The 23008-nt window shown below is 39.1% G+C and overlaps 1 protein-coding gene across 1 annotated transcript in view; it reads left to right on the top strand.

The window, feature by feature from the left end:
• The first annotated feature begins 1789 nt into the window (after nucleotides 1-1789).
• LOC120914549 (mucin-2-like) overlaps nucleotides 1790-23008 on the top strand; it is a 36640-nt gene continuing 15421 nt past the window's right edge. The window contains exons 1-3 of the mRNA XM_040325226.1: nucleotides 1790-1953; nucleotides 15967-16095; nucleotides 16745-16839. Of these exons, the coding sequence (XP_040181160.1) occupies nucleotides 1790-1953; nucleotides 15967-16095; nucleotides 16745-16839 (388 nt within the window). The remainder of the gene's footprint in view (nucleotides 1954-15966; nucleotides 16096-16744; nucleotides 16840-23008) is intronic.

The raw sequence follows: 23008 nt of genomic DNA, 5'->3' as shown, positions 1-23008 counted from the left end.
CCTTCAGAATCAATCAGTTTACATGGATGAGACAAACCACTTAACACTAAAGGGGCGATAAAAATGATCAGCTTTAACCTTTTCGTGTAAAACCATTTTTCCAAAAGAAAAAGAAAACTTTTTGCTTTAACCACTTAAGCCCCGGACCATTATGCAGCTAAAGGACCAGGCCACTTTTTGCAATTCGGCACTATATCGCTTTAACTGACAATTGCGTGGTCGTGCGACGTGGCTCCCAAACAAAATTTGCGTCCTTTTTTTCCCACAAATAGAGCTTTCTTTTGGTGGTATTTCATCACCTCTGCGGTTTTTATTTTTTGCGCTATAAACAAAAATAGAGCGACAATTTTGAAAAAATTCTATATTTTGTACTTTTTGCTATAATAAATATCCCCCCCAAAAAATATATAAAAAAATGTTTTTCCTCCGTTTAGGCCGATACTTATTCTTCTACTTTTTTGGGGTAAAAAATTTGCAATAAGCATTTATTGATTGGTTTTCGCAAAAGTTATAGCGTTTACAAAATAGGGGATAGTTTTATGGCATTTTTATTAATATATTTTTTTTACTATTAATGGCAGCGATCAGCGATTTTTATTGTGACCTGCGACATTATGGCGGACATATCGCACACTTTTGACACATTTTTGAGACCATTGTCATTGATACAGCGATCAGTGCTATAAAAATGCACTGATTACTGTGAAAATGACAATGGCAGTGAAGGGATTAACCTCTAGGGGGCGCTGTACGGGTTAAGTGTGACCTAGTGTGTGATTCTTACTATAGGGGGCGTGACTGGGCGTGTGACGTCACTGATCGTCATTCCCTATGACAGGGAACAGACGATCACTGACAAGCCCCAGAGAAGAATGGGGAAAGGTTTGTTTACACTTACCTCTCCCCGTTCTTCAGCTCTGTGACCCGATTGTGGGACACCAGCGGCGATCGGGTCCGCGGGTCCCGCGGGCGCGGTCACAGAGTTTTGGAACGGGTCGCGAGCGCGCCGCCGGCAGCGCGCTCTCGACCCATGGCTGGGCTTCTTAAAGGGGACGTACCTGTACGCCCTTGTGCCCAGCCGTGCCATTCTGCCGACGTATATCGGCGTGCGGCAGTCCTCAAGTGGTTAACTGCTTATAAAGTATTGATCACATTTTGTTATGTTACAACCTTATTCCAAAAATGGATTAAATCCATTATTCTCCTCAAAATTCTACAAACAATACTGCATAATGACAAAGTGAGAGAAATTTGTTTGATATCTTTGCAGATTTATTAAAAATAGAAAACAAAAAAATCCCATTTACATGAGTATTCACAGCCTTTGCCATGACATTCAAAATTTAGCTCAGGTGCATCCTGTTTCCACTGATCATCCTTGAGATGTTTCTACAACTTGATTTGAGTCCACCTATGGTAAATTCAGTTGATTGGACATGATTTGGAAAGACACACACCTGTCTATATAAGGTCCCACAGTTAACGGTGCATGTCAGAGCACAAACCAAGCCATGAAGTCCAAGGAATTGTCTGTAGAACTCTGAGACAGGATGATATTGAGGCACAGATCTGGGGAAGGGTACAGAAAAATGTCTGCAACATTAAAGGTGCCAATGACCACAGTGGCCTCCATCATCCGTAAATGGAAGAAGTTTGGAACCACCAGGACTCTTTCTAGATTGGGCCGCCCGGCCAAACTGAGCAATCGGGGGTGAAGGGCATTTGTCAGGGAGGTGACCAAGAACCCAATGGTCACTCTGACAGAGCTCCAGCATATCTCTGTTAAGAGATGAGAACCTTTCAGAAGAACAACCATCTCTGCAGAACTCCACCAGACCTCTATGGTAGAGTGGCCAGACGCAAGCCACTCAGTAAACGGCACATGAAAGCCCACCTGAAGTTTGCCAAAAGGCACCTGAAGGACTCCCAGACCATGAGAGACAAAATTCTCTGGTCTGATGAAACAAAGATTTGGCCGGAATGACGAACCTCGTGTCTGGAGGAAAACAGACACCACTCATCAGCTGGTCAATACCATCCCTTCAGTGAAGCATGGAGGTGGCAGCATCATGCTGTCGGGATGTTTTTCAGTGGCAGGAACTGGGAGACCAGTCAGGATCGAGGAAAATATGAATGCAGCAATGTACAGAGACATCTTTGATGAAAACCTGCTCCAGAGCTCTGGACCTCAGACTGGGGCAAAGGTTCATCTTCCGACAGGACAATGACCCTAAGCACACAGCCAAGATAACAAAGGAGAGCAGCGCTATATATGTACACTCTAAAATGCCCAATAAAATACAACAGAATATAAAGTGATATATATATATATATATATATATATATATACACACACATAAATATATACGAAGTGCCAATGCAATGTAATAGTGCTAATACTGGATCAAAGTGCAAATGTGCAATAAATTGTGAAATGATAACCCAAACTGTACAGAAACTGCGCATAAAGTTTCACAAATATTTCACAGTCTCTTCAGCTGTGCAAATAAGTGAAAAAATTAAGTGGAGTTGAAGAAAAGTGTCCTCCAAGTTCAAAAACAGGATTGAGTGTGATGATAACTTGCAGATCCCTTTAAACAATCCATACCCAGGTGTGCAATAGCCTCTCAACGCCAAGGTAGACCCCAATGGGTCTAGTCACGCATCCAGATATTCTTTTTTTTTATAAATTCTTTACTTTCCTTCCCTTTTTTTTATAAACAAACAGGGTATTTAACCCTTTCATGCCTATGCCTAAGTTAAAATCCATATTTTTTGCTAGAAAATGCATGCTGTAAAACCGCTTCCGCCTTATATCGAAGGAGATCTGCTATTTGTCTTCTTAATTCCTAAACCTCTTCTTATGCTGTATCTATAATCTCGGTATCCTTTCTAACAATTCTTTTATTTGTTCTTCTCTAGCCCTTTTTACTCGGGAGCCATGTTTAATTAAGACCCCTCGAATTACTGATTCATGGGCTTCCCATATTATTCCCGCATCGCTTTCTTCATTATCATTTGTCTGGAAATACCACATTATTTCTTTGGTCACCTCTTCCATGATTTGGGGGATCTGTAATAAACTCTCATTTAACCACCATCTCTACTCTGACGACTGAGTCCTCCCCATTAAGGTTAACTCCATCGTAACTGGTGCGTGATCTGTCCATTAGGGATGAGCTTTGTGTTCGAGTCGAACCCATGTTCGACACGAAAATCGTATGTTCGACCGTTCGTCGAAATACGAACGTTACGGGCCGTTCGCGCCAAATTTGAGTGGCGCGTCATGGCCCGTAATTCACTGCGGTATCGCAGTGCATTGCTGGCTGATAATTGGCCAAGCATGCACTATGACCTGCATGCTTGGCCAATCACAGCGCGCAAAAAACAGAGGGCCATAATTGTTCAAAGCCAGGGTGGCTTTGGCCAATTATGGCTCAGGGTGTTTAGTATATGCCCCACACTATAAAAGGCCGCCTGCAGGTTGGCCTTGTGTAGTGTGTTGGGGCGGTGGTTAAAGACAGACAGAGAGAGAGAGACAGTGTCATTTTTTCTAGGTAGATAAAGCAGGCAGGCTAGTCAGTTAAAGTTACAGTGTATAGAGGATATATATGCATCCCGTGTGTTGTACATATATTTATACACTGTATAGTTTAGCTAGATCAGCTATTCCTAATTTACTGGCAGGCAGGTGATTGTGCTAGCTGCAGTATTCTCACGTGGTGTATTGCCTGTGTCCTCTGTAGTTTGCACCTAAAGCTACTTGGTGTGTACTGGCTGTGTCCCCTGTAGTTTGCACCTAAAGCTACTTGGTGTGTGTACTGCCCTTGTCCTCTGCAGTTTGCACCTAAAGCTACGTAGTGTGTGTACTGCCTTTGTCCTCTGCAGTTTGCACCTAAAGCTACTTAGTGTGTACTGCCCGTGTCCTCTGTAGTTTGCACCTAAAGCTACGTAGTGTTTGTACTGCCTTTGTCCTCTGCAGTTTGCACCTAAAGCTACTTGGTGTGTACTGCACGTGTCCTCTGTAGTTTGCAGCTACTTGGTGTGCACTGCATGTGTCCTCTGCAGTTTGCACCTAAAGCTACTTGGTGTGTACTGCCCGTGTCCTCTGTAGTTTGCACCTAAAGCTACTTGGTGTGTACTGCACGTGTCATCTGTAGTTTGCACCTAAAGCTACTTGGTGTGTACTGCACGTTTCCTCTGTAGTTTGCACCTAAAGCTACTTGGTGTGTACTGCACGTGTCCTCTGTAGTTTGCACTTAAAGCTACTTGGTGTGTACTGCCCGTGTCCTCTGTAGTTTGCACCTAAAACTACTTGGTGTGTACTGCACATGTCCTCTGCAGTTTGCACCTAAAGCTACTTGGTGTGTACTGCCCGTGTCCTCTGCAATTTGCACCTAAAGCTACGTAGTGTGTGTACTGCCTTTGTCCTCTGCAGTTTGCACCTAAAGCTACTTGGTGTGTACTGGCCATGTCCTCTGTAGTTTGCACCTAAAGCTACTTGGTGTGTACTGCACGTGTCCTCTGTAGTTTGCAGCTACTTGGTGTGTACTGCACGTGTCCTCTGTAGTTTGTACCTAAAGCTACTTGGTGTGTACTGCCTGTGTCCTCTGTAGTTTGCACCTAAAGCTACTTGTTGTGTACTGCACGTGTCCTCTGTAGTTTGCACCTAAAGCTACTTGGTGTGTACTGCACATTTCCTCGAGGTGTGTGTTCTGCCTTTGTCCTCTGCAGGCTATTAGTATGTTTGGAAGGACAACAAGGAGAGGCAGAGAGTCACGAGGGCAAGCAGGCTAGAGGCAACAGTGCTGGGCATGAACACGGTGCATCCTCATCAGCACGTGGCCGTTGGACACGCTCATCCTTGTTTTCGGCAGCTGGCCGTGTTGAGCCGCAACATGCCGAAGACTTGGTAGAGGGTATGACCAAGCCGTCCTCATCCTCTCTCACCCAGGCTCAGGGTACTTTGTCTGGCAAAGCAGCTGCCAAGGCGTCCTCTTCCCTCTGCTCAATGGCATCAGTCACTCCTTCCCTAGCCCCACCATGTCCTCCTGACGAGTCACCCAAACTGTTTGACCAGCATGAGGATGTATAAATGAGGATATAAAAGCTAATCAACTCAGCTCAACAACTTGGAAAAACACAAGAATGGAAGCACGTGGTGTTTTACATTTCCATTTCCTATAGCCCTGTACATTCTGCTTCCTGAGGAAGAAGTCCAAACGTTTTTTGAAGTTGACACTAACAACTAGTACTGCGTACTAGTACTGTGGGAGGAAGTTCAACATTTTTGCTGTTATAATAGAAAGGAGTCCTTTCCGCAATGTAAAGGCCCATACACACACAATCTGACTTTTTGACAACAACGGTCCAACGGACGTGTTTTATCGGACAATCTGACCGTGTGTATGCTCCATTGGACAATTGTTTTCATTTTTTCAACAGACAAATGTTCGCTGTGAATGCTCTCAAACTTTCCAACAACAAATGTCCAATGGAGGATAATCCATCAGACTAAAGTCCAAAGTACAAACACACATGCTCAGAACCAATGTTAAAGATCAGACAACAATAGCAGAAGTTTCCCAAAGGGTGGCGGTAGAGAGCTGAAAAACCACGTGATTTGGTGAAAGTTGTCTGAAAATGTTCTGCTGTGTGTATGCATACCAAGTTCCCGGCCAACGTCCATTCGGACCAAAATCCACTGAAAAGTCCGATAGAAGTCTGGTCGTGTTTATGAGGCTTTAGGTTAGACCTCCTTTCTTCTGCCCTCAAATCATGGCCACATGTCCTCTTCATGGACCTTAGACTAAACAGTTTATAAAGTTATTGAAGTCCCCTTTCATATATCCGTACATTGTAATTATGCCCTTTAAGACCAGGCCTTTTTCTGACATTTGTTGTTTACAAGTAAAAATCTGTATTTTTTAATAGAAAACTGTTATGCCGCCTACACACGATCGGAATTCCCAATGGAAAACGTCTGACAGACTTTTTCCATTGGATATTCCGATCGTGTGTAGCCCCATCTGAGTTTTTTTATCGGAAAATCCGATGAATTCCATCGGAGTTTAGATATAGAACATGTTCTATTATTCTTCGATGGAATTCCATCAGAATTCCGATGTGATTTGGCCGAGCAAAAGCCTGATCGTGTGTACGCGGCATTAGAACACCCAAACATTATATGGATATTTTTTTTTTAGCAGAGACCCTAGAAAATAAAATGGAGGTTGATACATTATTTTATGTCATACTGTATTTGTGCAGCGGTCTTTCAAACGCAATTTTCTGAGAGAAAAAATACACTTTAATGAATTAAAAACTTGAAAAATTTGAACCTAACATTGTTTGAACCTAACATTTGAACCTATTAGGATTTAAGGGAAAATGCTACTGAAACTGTGAAATCTATGGAATGTGTCTAACATCAAAGGTGATACCTTCTCAACTATTTGTAATATATAATGCACAAACCTGTCATGTACATCACATACAAAATAAATGAGTCACTACTTTCTGTTATGTTTACTACACGTGAAAAGAAAGTAATTACACCTGAAACATAATGGTTAAGCACATAAACCATGTGACTGAGTGTCAAAATGTATTCAAATTAACCACAGAGGAAGTGGAAAACTATACAGGGCACACACAATTTCCTTAAATTTACCCAATCCCTTCATATGAGGAAGCTGTTCAATGTTTTGTAGATTACTGGTATTTTACAAATTTGAAGATGTGAATTTTACTGTATTAGGCATGTTTTATGCAATATATAACGTAGACCAATTTTTTTTAAAGGGTCCATCAATTCAAAAGTGATATTTTAGTTCTAAGGGGAACCTGTAGTAGTCTGACTGCTTGTTTTAGGTAAATAGACAACAGAAATCTTCTTCCATAGAGCATCATTCAGTCCATCCAAACCTGAGTTTTGGGTGTTCCAACCAACACCTTGTCCATCTCCTTTTATTGTGTTCTAAAGGTTCAAAATAAAATCCAGCAATGTTTGTATTAAAGGGGTTGTAAAGGTACAATTTTTTCCCCTAAATAGCTTCCTTTACCTTAGTGCAGTCCTCCTTCACTTACCTCATCCTTTGATTTTTCTATTAAATGTCCTTATTTCTTCTGAGAAATCCTCACTTCCTGTTCTTCTGTCTGTAACTCCACACAGTAATGTGAGGTTTTCTCCCTAGTGTGGAGTGTCGTGCTTGCCCCCTCCCTTGGACTACAGGAGAGTCAGGACACCCACTAACACACAGCTCCTTTCTCTATCTGCAACATAAAGAGCATCCTGACTCTCCTGTAGTCCAAGGGAGCACGACACTCCACACCAGGGAGAAAGCCTTTGCCTTACTGTGTGGAGTTACAGACAGAAGAACAGGAAGTGAGGATTTCTCAGAAGAAATAAGGACATTTAAAAGCAAAATCGAAGGATGAGGTAAGTGAAGGAGGACTGTACTAAGGTAAAGGAAGCTATTTAGGAAAAACATTTTTTACCTTTACAACCCCTTTAAGAAAGGGGGTGTAAAAAAATATGCAAATAACAAAATAATTTAGATTGGGGAAGCCCATATGAACTACATAAAGTTCACAGGGTAAAATTGATTAATTGAATTGCTTTGACTAACCTTTCAGTTTTTGAAAACATTTGCTTTAAAGATCCACATTGTAGGGGAACTTGGAAAGGCTCTCAACACTCTATTCCCAATTGCTCAATAAACCAGATGCATCCCCACCCTCAAATGTGGCCACATGAGAGAAAGATTTGACTCATACTATTGATACAGTAGAATGGGTCCAAAATATGGTCAATCACGAAATCGTTGTCACTGAATGTAACAGCAGTAGAGACCTATATAAAGTACTTAGCACGGTGGTGCTTAGTCCCTCGCTAGAATTTCTAAAGTATGTTCCAAATATTCGGCTTCTTGTTTCCGTGGGCACACATGTGGGCACACATTTTCATATTTGGTGGAATTGCCCAGTAGTTCAACATTTTGGAAATCTATTTCTGTTCGAAAGCACTAATTCTCCAGACCCAGCTTTGGCCCTCCTAAACCTAAGGCTGGAATTCATACAAAGGAAACAGTTTAAATTATTAATACAGCTCCTAACAGCTGCTAAACAAACTATAGCTCAAGCTTGAAAAAATGGCTACCCTGAATATAGCCGAAACCAAACATAGAATGAAACAATCTCTGTTGCACACAAAGATGGAAGCTTTAGATAAAAACTGTTGATGTAATCACTTGACCCCTGGAGGATATGGCTGCCTAATGACTGGGCCATTTTTTGCGATTCGGCACTACGTTGCTTTAACCGACAATTGCGCAGTCGTGTGACGTGGTTCCCAAACAAAATTGACGTCTTTCTTTTCAAGCTTTTTTTTGGTGGTGTTTGATCACCTCTGCGGTTTTTTTTTGCGCTATAAACAAAAAAGGAGCGACAATTTAAAAAAAAATATATATTTTTTTTACTTTTTGCTATAATAAATATCCCCCAAAAATATATAAAAAAAACGAATTTCTTTCTCAGTTGAGGCCAATGCGTATTTTTCTACATATTTTTGTTTAAAAAAAATGCAATAAGTGTATTGATTGGGTTGCGCAGAGGGTATAGTGTCTACAAAATAGGGGATAGATTTATGGCATTTTTATTAATATATATATTTTTACTAGTATTGGCGGTGATCTGTGATTTTTATCGTGACTGCGACATTATGGCAGACACATCGGACACTTTTGACGCTATTTTGGGACCATTGTCATTTATACAGCAATCTGGCAGGGAAGGGGTTAACCACTAGGGGGCGAGGAAGGGGTTAAGTGTGTTCTATAGGGAGTGATTCTAACTGGTGTGGGGGGCTGGGCTACCAGTGACACGACATTGATCACTGCTCTCGATGACAGGAAGCAGTAGTTCAGTGTCCTGTCACAAGGCAGAACAGGGAAATGCCTTGTTTACACAGGCATCTCCTTGTTTTGCAGCTTTGAGGCACGGTCATGGGCATGGTGGCATATTCAAAGCAACGTACCTGTACATCGCTTTGCAAAGCAGTGCCATTCTGCAGACGTAAATGTGCAAGAGGCGGTTAACAAGCGGCTAACTAAGTTTAACAGTCTATGGAAACCATGGATTAAACACTGTTTACCAACAGTGGTAGTGAACGTTATAAGTGTAGATAGATACAATTACCCTCTGGGAGTAACCTACCCTTCCGGGAATGCTATCTCCTTTTCTCCTACCCGTTTTTCTCTCTCATTATTGTGAGCACCCCCCCCCCCTTTCTCCATACTGCGTTTTTCACTTTAGTAGGTTGAGATGACATAATAATATGCCGATAAATGGACCCCACATCAGCAGTAGATTATTCATAATCTTTTCCCATGTTATTCCAGTTATACTAGCAATAATACATAAAATGTAAATATAAGATAGACTTTTGCTTAGATAAGATTAGTATTTATCTACTGCATGCTTATGTTTTGTTTCCATCTTTAACTATAAAGCCCTGTACACACGATCAGTCCATCCGATGAGAACGGACCGTCCGCATCGGTTAACCGATGAAGCTGACTGATGCTCTGATGTACCTACACACCATCAGTTAAAAAAACGATCGAGTCCAACACGGTGACGTAAAACACAACGACGTGCTGAGAAAAATGAAGTTCAATGCTTCCAAGCATGCGTCGACTTGATTCTGAGCATGTGCGGGTTTTTAACAGATGCTTTTGCATACTAACCGTCGGTTTTGACCTATCGGTTAGGTGTCCATCGGTTCAATTTTAAAGCAAGTTCTAAAAAATTTTACCGAAGGATAACTGACAGATGGGGCCCACACACCATCGGTTTGGACCGATGAAACGGTCCTTCAGTCCGTTTTCATCGGTTTTGACCGACCGTGTGTACGTGGCCAAACAGTTTATGGTGTAATTTATGACAAGTAATATACTTTCCTGTAATATGATTATCATAATGTAACAATATAAAACTTTTCTCTTCACACATTTTATTCAATGGTTTCTGACAATCTTTAATAATATACTTGAACAAGAAAAAAAAAATCCAGCATATCTTATTTACTAAGCTCAATGAACAATTGTTTTGCAAAGTGAATAGGCTCTAAATTTACCCCACTGAGTTTTTACAGCAGGGACTAATCCTTTATCAGTGTGCTGCATCCGAGGGTTTTATCAGATACATGCTTAGCTGACTCATTGGGCTTATGGAGTCCATTCCATATGTTAAATGTTTATCTGTAAAACTTTCTCTCTTATTCTGTCTCGCTCGCGCTCTCTCTCTCTATAATTTATATATATATATATACACACACACAGTATCTCACAAAGGTGAGTACACCCCTCACACTTCTGTAAATGTTTTATTATATCTTTTCATGTGACAACACTGAAGAAAATTACACTTTGCTACAATGTAAAGTAGTGAGTGTACAGCTTGTATTCGCAAACGACTTACGCAAACGACGTAACATTTTCAAAATTCGACGCGGGAACGACGGCCATACTTAACATAGGATATGCCTCATATAGCAGGGGTAACTATTCGCCGGAAAAAGCCGAACGCAAACAACGTAAAAAAATGCGCCGGCCGGACGTACGTTCGTGGATCGCCGTATCTAGCTAATTTGCATACTCGATGCGGAATTCGACGGAAACGCCACCTAGCGGCCGGCGTAATTATATGCACCTACGATACGACTGCGTACTAAGACGTACGCCTGTCGGATCGATCCCTCATTCAGTCGTATCTTGTTTTGTGGATACAAAACAAAGATACGAAGTGGGAACTTTGAAATTACGCGGCGTATCAATAGATACGCCGGCGTAATTCGTTTGTGGATCTGGCCCTAAGTAAATAGCAATCTGTCACTGTATAGGGAGACATATTGTAATAGAGGAAATGGGGAGAAATATGGAAAGGTATGGGCAAACTGGATAGAGAATGTGACGACGGCTTCAGGGTAGGGGGGTATGGAACTGGGATGGAACTACACCAACGGAAGAAAGGGTTAAGAAAGAGGTTAAATGCATATAATGTATAAATATAATGTATGTAATTGTAATGAAATGATTTGTATGATTTTATAGAAATTTGGAGTAAGCTGATACATGTGAAATATGAGAGATATATTTGAATATGAGAAAAGAGAAACATTTAATAAAGAAATTTATAAAAAAAAAAGATCACAGGAACTGGAAAGCAGCATAGAAATCGACCACAAAGTCATTCAAACTCTCAATCTTCTGATCTGAAGTCAGACGCCTTATCCATTAGGCCACGCCGTCTGCCGCAAAGCCGCTATTATTTTTGGTGGTGTGCGGATCAGCCAAACACTTGAAGCTCACCTGGGCCATCTTCTTCTACTTGCTTTGTTCAAGCAAGTTATGTAAAACAATAAAAATAAGTGTCGGAAATGAGATGGGAAATTAGCATAACCAGCCCAAAGGGTGGCGCCATTCGAATGGAACTTCCTCTTTATAGTGCCGTTGTACATCACCAAGCTTTGCTCGAGCATTTTTTATCACGAACGTGTGTATGCAAGGCAGGCTTGAGAGGAATCACGTTGAGAAAATTGTGTTTTTTTCCATGACATGAAAAACGGTCGTGTGTACGCGTGAGTGAGTAATTCAGCTTCCCAGCTGCATTTACCATAAACAAGACAAATTATATATGTTTGAGGACATTTAACATGCCAGTTTGCCTTGAAGATGCAGCTTTTTTTTTATCTTGAATGGAAAAACAGTGAATGGATTAGATGGAATTTACCATACCAGTATGTGGAATGTGGCAGGAACAAGCACTTGAGGAAAATGAATCCGAACAGAATGTACAAACAGAAAGATGTGGAATAAAAAAATCTTAATAACTTAATTGTACACAGCAGAGTAACATGCATTACCACTCCCTACACCAGCACACGTTCTTTTAGTTGCTGCCAATTGTTCGGCAGCATCAAAGGAACAGCAAAGGCTTGTAAAAAGTCGTTTGCAGCAGAACGTATATTACATTGTGACTCCCACAGTGGCATTGATGTTTAACCCTGCTTACTAGCTCATAATAAAAATGTTGTACCCACTGTATCTATTTGAAAAAATAAATACATTAAAGAAAGGAAGTTCAGGAAAAGAATTTCCAAGAATTGATTTCCTCTCCCATTAATAATGGGTTTGAATACTATTATTAAATGAATGTCACCTGTACAAAAACTGTGCAATGTTCTGAAAAAAAGACATTAGATGGATTACCTTTTGGCAAATACATTCACAAAATAAGAGTAAAAAAAAAAAGCTTTTAGTTATTTGAAAAAAAAAAATCACAGTGTCGGAACTAAAATGTAATGAACATAATATTGTCAAATATAGCTATATAATAAAATAGATTTGCACTTGTGTGAATATCACAGATTTAAAGTGTGTGTCATCCCTAACAACCTAACAATTCCCAACTCTTATTTGCTCCCTTTTACTCTGTTAACTAGAGCATTAAAATTTTCTTTAACCACTTACCGACCGCCCACAGTACATTTACCTAATTAATTTGGCGTTAAATACCGATGTTATGGCAGCAGCTAGCTGCCATTACCCCAGTATTGTTTTGTACTGTGGGTGATTCTCTTTCAGGCCTCGTACACACGGCCGAGGAACTCGACGTGCCAAACACAACGAGTTCCTCGGCCAGTTCAGCCCTGAAGCCGCCGAGGACCTCGGCGGGCCGAGTTCTCCCATAGAACAACGAGGAAATAGAGAACATGTTCTCTATTTCCTTGCCGAGCTCCTCGTCGGCTTCCTCGGCCGAAAGTGTACACACGGCCGGGTTTCTCAGCAGAATTCAGCCAGAAACTCGGTCGGAAGCTGAATTCTGCCGAGGAAACTGGTCGTGTGTACGGGGCCTGAGATAAAAGTGGTCCCAGCAGTGGATTCAACTTTGGATCATTTTTAGAGGCGGCGGGAGAGGTGCCCCCCTTCCCTCGCTTTCTGGTCATCTCTGAGTTGTTGGTAAGCCCGGAGCCTTATATGATCCCATTGATGCCTGAGCAGGAAGTCAAGTGAGGGCAAGATAGCCCCCACTTGGCTCTATGCCCTTGGAGGACCGGAGCAGTGTCTGATGTCACTTCCGCCTCACGTGCTTAAAGGACTGATTTATTTATTTTTTGTTAAAGGTAAAATGTAATTTTTTTTGCTTTTAAGGGTAAATGAGAGATCTGGGGTCTTTTTAAGATATTGCCACGATCGTTATAGTGAGAGCAATAATGCTAGCACTAGAACTCCTCTGTAACTATAAATAGGTAACCTTTAAAACATTTTAAAGCATTGCCTATGGAGATTTTTCAGTACCATAGTTTGTCGTCATTCCTCGAGCGTGCGCAATTTAAAAGTATAACATGTTAGGTACTGTATCTAATTACTTGGCATAACATCATCCTTCTAATGCTACAGAAAAATGGGGCTAACTTTAGTGTTTTGTTTGTTTTTTTATTCATTAGAGTGTATTTTTCCCAATAAATTGCATTTGAATGAACGCTGCGCAAATACAGTGTGACATAAAATATTGCAACGATATCCATTTTATTCTCTAGGGTCTCTGCTAAAAATTGGGGCTTTTAAAAAATACTATTTTAAAACAAAAAGTTCCAGAAAAGGCCTTGTCAGCAAGTGGTTAATATCTGTTCAAAAATATCAAAATAATATCGGTTGATCCTGTTAGAAATTTAGAGCTATACTGTGCACATTTCCTGTGTTATCTCAAAGATCCTAATCAGACCTCCCAGTTGTTATCTTGGGCTACTACTTTCTAGACATGAGCACACTGAAATATTTTGTTTCAGAATTTCGTTTTTGTCCGAAAAATACATTTATTTAGTTACTCCCGAAATTCTTTTTTTATTTATTTTGTTTCGTTAAAAAATGCATTTGTCCGAAAATCCGAATTAATTAAGGTTGAATCTGTCATTGAAGGCTTATGGTGTCTGTCGAATGTTCTAAGAAGATTCGACGGAGCAGCTAAACTGTACGACACCACAATTGTACATTTCCGGTCGAATGTTCCGTCTACAAACTATAGAAGAATTCTAATGTTGTATGACACTAGTAATAATTATATTTATAAATTATTATTACTGGTCAGCCAACATTTGAATGCTTCTATAACCTGTGGGCCGAGCATGTGACTGGAAATGTACGATTGCAGTGCCGTACAGTTTAGCTGGTCCGTCGAATCTTAGAACTTTTGACAGACACCATAAGCCTTTAATGACAGATTCAAAGTTTGTATGTTTTTCGCTGTTTCGTCGAATCTTCATCATTCATGTCGAATGGTCTACCCCCAACACTGTCTCTATAATGTTGAATCTTTTCTCTCTATGTCGAATCTTTCCTCTCTATGTAGAATAATCTTGGACTAATAGAGTTAAGGTTAGGCACATTCGACAGCAGATTCGATAGACACACATTGCTATTGTCAGCGTTATGTCGAATTTCCTATCTATATCGAACTGTTGTAGCAAAGAAAACAAAAATAAAGCATTTTTTATGTCGGATCTTTCGGATTTCAGATTCTGCGCGTTCATTTTCATTTGTTAAAACGATAACGAAAATACCCGAAATACGGACGAAACTGCATTCGGACGAAAACGAACGCACATGTCTACTACTTTCTATGTTGTGAATATGAGGAGATTCAGCAGATGAGCAAAAGACAGCAGGGCAGGGCTGATACATTTTCTTGCAATTTCACTCCACAAAAACCTGTGGAATGTAGGAACAGGAAATTATAAGTTGAGATTATTTTTGGCAGCTCAGCCGGTATATTTTTCTACCTGTAGGGTGTTTAAAGGGCTAAAACAAGGAATAATATGCATGTATTGCATTGATGTACTGTTTATGCTTTTTAAATGTTTTTTATCAATGCTTTTGGTTGGGCATGAAAGTGTATCTATAAAAATGTTATATATTTCAGCTTTCCAGTCCTTAGATGTGGCTGCATTAGTTTATTTCAGGTTTAGAATATGCATTAGATCCTCTTTCTGATTCCATTATGGAATTTTCTATGGACAATGAAATGTAAGACCTTTGGGGGGGAAAAAAGGCCATATAGGTGATAATACAATTGTAGATGGTTTATGAAAAGAATTGAGGATCTTCACACAATGAATTGAAAGGATATTCACTTCAGTAACCAAGTTGTATGCAGATGCAGAAGTAAACAGAGCTCCGGTTTTCAAGTGATTGGATAATTAAAGTAAAAATTCACAAAAAATGTGTGTGAAGATTCCCAACTTCTTTAATAAATCGGCCTCCGTTACCTCAATTCTCTTTATGCATTTCTTAAAGAATTGAGAGAGAAGACATTAAAGAATTTTGTTATTTTTCAAAACTCATATACTGTGTGTTCTTAGAAACATTTTTTTTTTTTTACATTTAAAGTGAACCATTTGGGAATGAAAATATGGCATCTGCCATTGCTTATTTGTTTATTTAACCTTAGTCGAAGGTTCTAGGGCTGCTAGATTTTTTTCACCCTGCAAATAACTAATTTACTTAATGACAACATAAAGTAAAAGCATGTATCTATGTATTAAAACAAAGTTTTACAGAAAAAAATTTGCATTTTTTAAACATATTATGATAAAAAGTTTCTTTAACACGTGTAAAATTACTAACATACACACTAATCTCTTATTCTGTTGTCCTCAACACACCACCCAGAACACTCAATCTTATGTATCTGTAGTCACTCCTCATTCTGCCAATTAGCCTGAATTTCATATTTACATTATGTGTCATAACTCCAGCACTGTAGCTATTCTAGCTAATTGTTTAAGAAGAAAATTAAAAAAAAAGTACACTGATGGTATCTGTTTGTCACTACTGAACAATGTCATGTATGGGTTGTCCTAAGTTCAGTTGACTTAAAACCCCTGCACCATACATTATTATACAGTTGTTTTGTGGATGCTCGCTTGGATATTTTATTGGCACTGACGGAATTGAATCCTGCACATAATGGGGACTTCAAAGTCTCTGTTATTGACTTGGTGTCTGCTACTCTTGGTCATGGTTCCCAGTACAGGTACGTTATTAACATACTGTATTTTATACTGATGGTTCTGTTTTTACTTATTAATGATTCTATAGTGATTTTAAAAAAATACAAATAAAAAAAATTTGATTTCTTTGCCAAAAGAAACTTAAAAAATATATGCCCATATATTACCTAAAAAATGCTTTTATAGTTTATATTGCCTTAAACAAAGCTTTTATACAAAGTACATAATGAGAATGAAGACAGATTTGCTCAATTTTATAATGTAATGATTGTATTGTGTGCATGACTAGATGACATTAAAATGGTGATAATTAGCTTGTGGTTCATGCAAAAACAACCATTACACTACAGATTCTATTTTTCATAAAACAATATTAAATGTTAATTTAGAACAACGTATCCACTAAAACTGAATATATTTGAAAACCAATAAGACATTTTGATTTTCATTGTAATTTTTAAAATACATACACATAGAGATCTTTAGTGCTTAGATTGAAAATAATCCATTCAACAAAAAAAAATTCTCCACCAACCCTCAAATTCGCTTCTTCTTTTGAGAAGCGCCCCATAGACAATGAACTGCAGTAGCTTATATCTAAATGCATACCACAGGGTAGAAATAATCAATTTAAAACTACCTCATCAACATTTTCTAACTTTGGTTGCTTAGGGATTGCCTTCTGTCTTACAAGTCCATCAAAACATCTAAAGCTGTTTTTGAAAGATGTGTACAAATTGATAAACTTTACAATTTTACAGGCAAAGGTAAATTTAAATTATTTGATTGATGACCTACATTTATAGGTCTAATTGTTTAAATGAAATCCATCCATCTTTGTAAAGATAATAACAACAATGGCATACGCTTTAAGTAATGCGTCATCCATATTATCAGAATTATCATATTTTATTGTAAAACAGCAAGACAATCTGCTAGATTTTTTTATGTGTCTCAAAGCTGTTTATACATAAATTTAAAAAGGTCATGGATAACATTTAACCTTTAAAAACAAATTGTATGACCATATTATATGTATAGTTCATCTTCATTTTAGGTAGCGCTAAGGCTCCTCCCCATGTACACTCAATGTTCTATGTACATTCTGCTATATTACAAAGGCCAATGAAAAAAGTAACAATTGTTTAAAAAAAAAACTCTGCACAACGTAAAGTGAGATTTTTTTTTAATTATTGTGAACATAAGTCAAAACAAGCATTGGCATATGTAATATAGCTTTTGGTACAAACATCATGCACAACTTTTCTTTAGGTACCATTTTCCAAGGTGTCTGGAAGTATTTGAGGTGTGGCGTTATAGTTTTCATCACACCATTGGACATCACCAAAACCTTGCCCTGGTAGTAAGCTTTATTAAAGAAACCTGATTATTAGAAACATAGAAGAGTGGAAAGATAGAAGAAACATAGAAGAGTGATGACAGAAATGAACCAAGTGGTCCATCAAGTCTGCCCTTTTTTATTCAAATTTGTATTGAAATGTAAATGTTTTATGATGATAGGTCTATTCATATACACATATATAGAATTTTATAATTTAAATGTCAATGCTCCTTGTTAATAGCTGTCTGGCTTCAAATGGAAGAGTTTAGGCCATTTCTATGTGCTCACTAAATGAAAAGAAGCAAGAGATATTATTGTAGACAATCCAACTTCCAGTCATTTCTAATCTGTGTGATTTGTGCACTCCACTTAATATAATCATCAAATTGTTAAAATGTATCACACAAAATTACACCCCGTTCTACCAGTTCAGTATCATTTTTCAGTTAATTAAAATGTAGGAGATAAATTAAACTATGCAAAAGGTAGAGTTGTTTTTTTTTAATAAAAGCAGATTGATTAATTCGTTTGGCAGAACACATTTCATTTGTAGCTGGTTCATGTTATTTCTATGGACTAATGGGTGATTTTTTTCACAGACAGTAGAAGTAGGTTTAAAAAAGTTTGTTCTAGAATATTTTATTGATAAAATAATTTCAAACACACTTCAGTACTACAATCCCACATTTCCTGCACCCCCTCTCATCCATATATACCCAATTATTCCCAAAATATTCAAAATATAGACTTCAGGTATGTGGTTTGTAGCTATTGGCAAGCAATATAACAGTATGTGAGCACTTGAATAGGCAACTAATAGAAACAAGGCAGGTTTTACTTTGCAATAAAAATGAATGTGTATTATCTAAAATACAAAAGGCACAAATATTGTTCAGAGGCTGTTCAGTATGTATTTGTAAGCAGCTTGGTTGGCCCACAATATAAAAGGGTTTTAAATATAAATTAGAGTATATTATTTCAGAGACAACAGCCACAAATACTGCAAAATGGCAGGACAGTGCAGCTCCACATGGTTGCAGAAAAATGAAAACATTATAATTATCCCTAAGTCTGGTTATCTGGGCCAAGTTTGTCCATTCTTTCTATAATGTAAAAAATAGAAAGGGAAAATAATCCAGTTAATAGAAAAAAGTATTATAGCTAAAGTCTTGACAAATGAATGGCGTGTTATCAATCGGTTGTTTTGGACAGAGATTTGTAGTTAAAATGATTTTTGGAAGTACAGATCTGTGTACACCAGTGGTTCTCATCCCTGTCCTCAAGTACCCCCAACAGGCCATGTTTATAGGTTTTTCCTTTATTTTGCATAGGTGCTTTAAATCAGAGTCAATGGCTTGGTATTTTGGACAGCAATTTAATCTAAGAGAAATTCCCAAAACATGGCCTGTTGGGGGTACATGAGGGATTGAGAACCACTGGTGTACACTGAAGGGGCACATAATATGAATTTCCCCCAGCAGTCCAAAACTCAAACATAGATTATTAACGTAGATGTAAACCCAACCACAAAAATCTCATACAAGCTTTAATATGAAAATATTGCTTAGCCTATTAATACTTTAATCACCAGCTTTCATGAAAATAGTAGCTGGAGATACTCATATAAAGGTCCTTGTTTGGGCACTTTGTGTTATGAAGTGATAACATTCTGCCCCTGTCTCCCACAATTTCTTGCCTGTTAATCACCCAATCACATACTCTTGCAGGCAATTTAACTTTGAGAGATAGGGGCTTTCATTTGAGTGGACTTTTCATTTTTGTAAAAGGTCTGCTTTAAAAAGGGAATGTGAAAAACAATTAACAGCACTGATTAAGAAGCATGCCCTGTGAAAAAACACATACAGTCTGTACTCAGGGTCGTGCCTGTGGACAGGCTGTGGGTTGCTACAAAACATTAACAGCATTAAAGCGGAGTTCCACCCATTTAAAAGTCAGCAGCTACACACAGGTGTAGCTGCTGACGTTTAATAAACAGACACTCATCTGTCCCACGGCTCATCTCTCTCCCCCTCCTCTCTGCCACGCCGGCATTGCAAGCCGCCCTGATCGTTGTGAATGTCCGGGCAATCTTCTGGGACATGTGATGTGTCCCAGAAGATTGCAGGGAGGGAGGAGGGAGGGGTGAACTTCCGCTCTGCGCCACTGCACCAGGAGAGGAAGTGGGATCTGGGTACCTGTGAAAACTAGGTAAAAATGTGGCATGTCAGGGGGTCACCAGTACTTAAAGGGAAACTTTGCTTTAAGATATAGCAAAGGATAAAATAACTAAAAACCCTTCCCTCCCCCTAACCCCAAGCTCTCCGTGATGCAAATACCTACCTGGAGCAGGCACCTCCTAACACAAGTCAGCAGTGGTAGCGCATGACTTTTCTATCGCAAAAGCAGAACTAAACTCCCAGCTCCACCTTCCAGCATTGTGACAGTTACATCCGCCGCCGACCACTGTCATCTTTTCCATGGGCTACCTCCAGGTGCTGGCTTTTCAGCCTCACGATTGGCCAGTGGAGGATGACATCATCCCGAACATATGCACGGGAGTCAGTCATTGCGGCACAGCCAGAGTGTGCCAAGAACGTACATGCATACGCAACTCAAGTATGCAATCAATAGACTGCAAGCGTAAGTGTATGTTCACACAGAAAAGAAATAACATAACATGTCTTCTGCAGTAATGAAACGAAGTTGGATTTAGTTCTGCTTTAAAGTAAAGGAAACTAAATGGAGAGCATTCCCTTCACTTCCTGTCTCATAGCCAAAACAGGAAGTTACAGGAAACTGCTCCAAAGTTAGGAAATCCAGAACTAGTGTCTCTACTGAAATATTTCCCCTCTGTTCTGGCGACAGCCCAAAATTTGGGATTGTCGGTAATTACAGACAATTAGGGAGGGTGAATCTCCCTAAATAGGACACAGATCGCAACAAAAAACTGACAAGTGTTCTAATCCCTCTTCACTCTCCGTGATGCAAATACCTACCAAACATTCAGTAATGGTTTTCATCTCCTTTAAGAGACCCCCCCAATGCATACACGCCCAATCCTAATATCTGCTTTCTCTACCACAGCTAAAGCACATTGTCAGTATGGTTGCTGTTACCTCATCCTTTTATAGTGAAGGGACTGGCTTATCCAAAGCCCTATTATTGGGGCATCTGACCTGCATTCAAAGGCCGAACAGTGCATTATGGTTACTATGGTGGATTTCTGCATTAGTTCACTGGGTCCAGACACCACAAACCCATGATAGCAGCAAACTTGGACCTCATCCCTAGTGATAAATAATTAATGTATCAATTATTATTGCTTGAGTGTTGTTTATTAATAGCCTTGTTGTTAGGTCTTGGTGAATCTGTCTAGGAAGAGAATGGTATTTTCTGGTTTAAAAAAAAAAAAAATATTGCCAAATATACTTTTACTGACCAAAGAATAATTTACTTTTGTTTTTGTGATTTATTTGCATAAGATACTAAATATTTTTTTTTTTTTTTTTTTTTACACTTTCCAGTTGCCCAAGGCTCAGGTATGTAATGTTTTATTTATTTATATTGTGATTTTGACATTCTGTTACATGTTTTTCTTTTAAACAATTGAATTTTTTAAAATAAAACCATTAGATCTCATAGTCTACGTAACATAGCAGGCAACTGTAAATTTTATTATAAAAAGTGTCTCCTTCCCTATACTGTAGCAACCCTTTAAATGTTTCATTATTTCTAGTGTAGAAGGTGGAGTAAAATGTAGTTGCTGTGGGAAAAAAGAAATGTAATTTATTCTAAATCTGCTGTGCCCTGGAGGAAGCTTAGCGCGGTAATTTCTGCAGATCTTATACTATTTAAAGATTAATCCTAAATGACAAAGTTGCTAAGGCACAGCAAGTAATAGTAACCTTTAAAGCAGCATGTTTTTCTTATGTTCACAATCATGTCAAGTCCTACCGTATGTTCAGTAATGCTTGTGCAAAATAAATTAACAATTGTGCCGTAGTTCTGTATTGACTGGAAGATCCAAGAATAGTTTTGGGTTTTGCTACTGTAAAATACCCACACTTATTATTATCAAAATTCTTGGCAGTTTACCAAATTTTTCAGAAAATTGGTCTTAAAGCCCAATTTCGTTCAAAACAATTTTTTTGTTGGATCATGGCTAAAACTAATGTTAAAGGAAAAGTAGGACCATGGCTCTTTTGGACCTACTTTTTTTTTAGTGTGGGTCACAGGATTGCAGTTGGTTCTACACCCCTGTGACCCAGATTCAGCCGACAGCGGGCTAAAGTCCGCTGTTAGCTGACGTCACTCAACTGATCCTGACTCTGGATCAATCCTAACTTTAATGTTGGAATCCACCGAAATATCTGAGGGGCAGCTGGCTCAGCCTCTCAGCACACTGCTGAGGGCCCAAGTCAGCTGCTTCCACCCTCTCCACAGCCTGACACGCCAGTGAGGGCTGGAGGGAAAAATCAGAAAGCCAGAGACCGACAGGTATCAGCTCTCTGCTCACTGAAGACTGAACCCCAGTCCACATGATCGGTGTTCACGACGGTAAAAAGTCTGCCGTGAAAACCGAGGGGAAAGCCGAGAACCCGGCAGGAAAACTGCCATGGAGCTTTGGCAGGAAATCCCTTGTGTATTCCCTATGGGCACTGCCTCGTAGTGTTTCCCATAGAGTATTAGTAAATCAGACTGATTATAATTGCTATTTAGGGGATTAATCAATTAAGAATTTCAGGCATGTTCACTAGCAGGAAAAACAACTCTAAATATTATAATTTTGTCACAAATATTTTCTTGTGCTTTACTTCACTGCTGCATTCAGAAACCACCTATTAAAACATTTAAAAGTAGAGATTTGTGCAAAGCAAAATATTATATGCATAAGATAATCATTTCAAAATAAGTAAATACATTTATTATACCGTATCCAACATCAGCTTTGCATAAGATCGATTGTTGTGTACTCCACAGGATTAACAAAAGATATTTAGTGCATAACTCTGTAGTGTTAAAGATGTTATACTAATTACTTCACATATTTATAAGCCTTTGTTCTTTTCACCTTAATGCGTTCTCAGCATTAAGGTAAAAACCTTCCATGGTCAGCTCCCCTCCAACCTCCCCCAAATACCTACCTGAGACTAATCTGGATCCAGCGCTGTGCCCGAGAGCAGCATTGCAAATAGGGCTGGACGTAATTTACGTTCACTTCGAAAGCAATGACGATTTGCGGCGGAATTTTGAGCATGCGCACTGGGATTTTTTCACGAACGGCGCATGCGCCGTTCGTAAAGAAACATCAAGTACGCGGGGTCACAGTTAATATACATAAAACACGCCCACATCATCCACATTTGAATTAGGCGGGCTTACGCTGACACAGATACGTTACGCCGCCGTAACTAAGGGCGAAAGTTGTTTCTAAATACGGAACTTGCGCCCTAAATTACGGCGGCGTAACGTATCTGAGATACGTTACGCCGGCGGATAGATACACCATCTGAATCCAGCCCAATATTTTTTACTTTTTGTTATAATAATATTAAACAAAAAAAAATGTTAAATATTTTTTTCCTCAGTTTAGG

Source organism: Rana temporaria, chromosome 9 (genome assembly GCF_905171775.1).
Source record: "Rana temporaria chromosome 9, aRanTem1.1, whole genome shotgun sequence".
NCBI lineage: Eukaryota > Metazoa > Chordata > Amphibia > Anura > Ranidae > Rana > Rana temporaria.
Note: the sequence above shows the minus strand (reverse complement) of the source record. Positions and strands in the feature narration are given on the sequence as shown.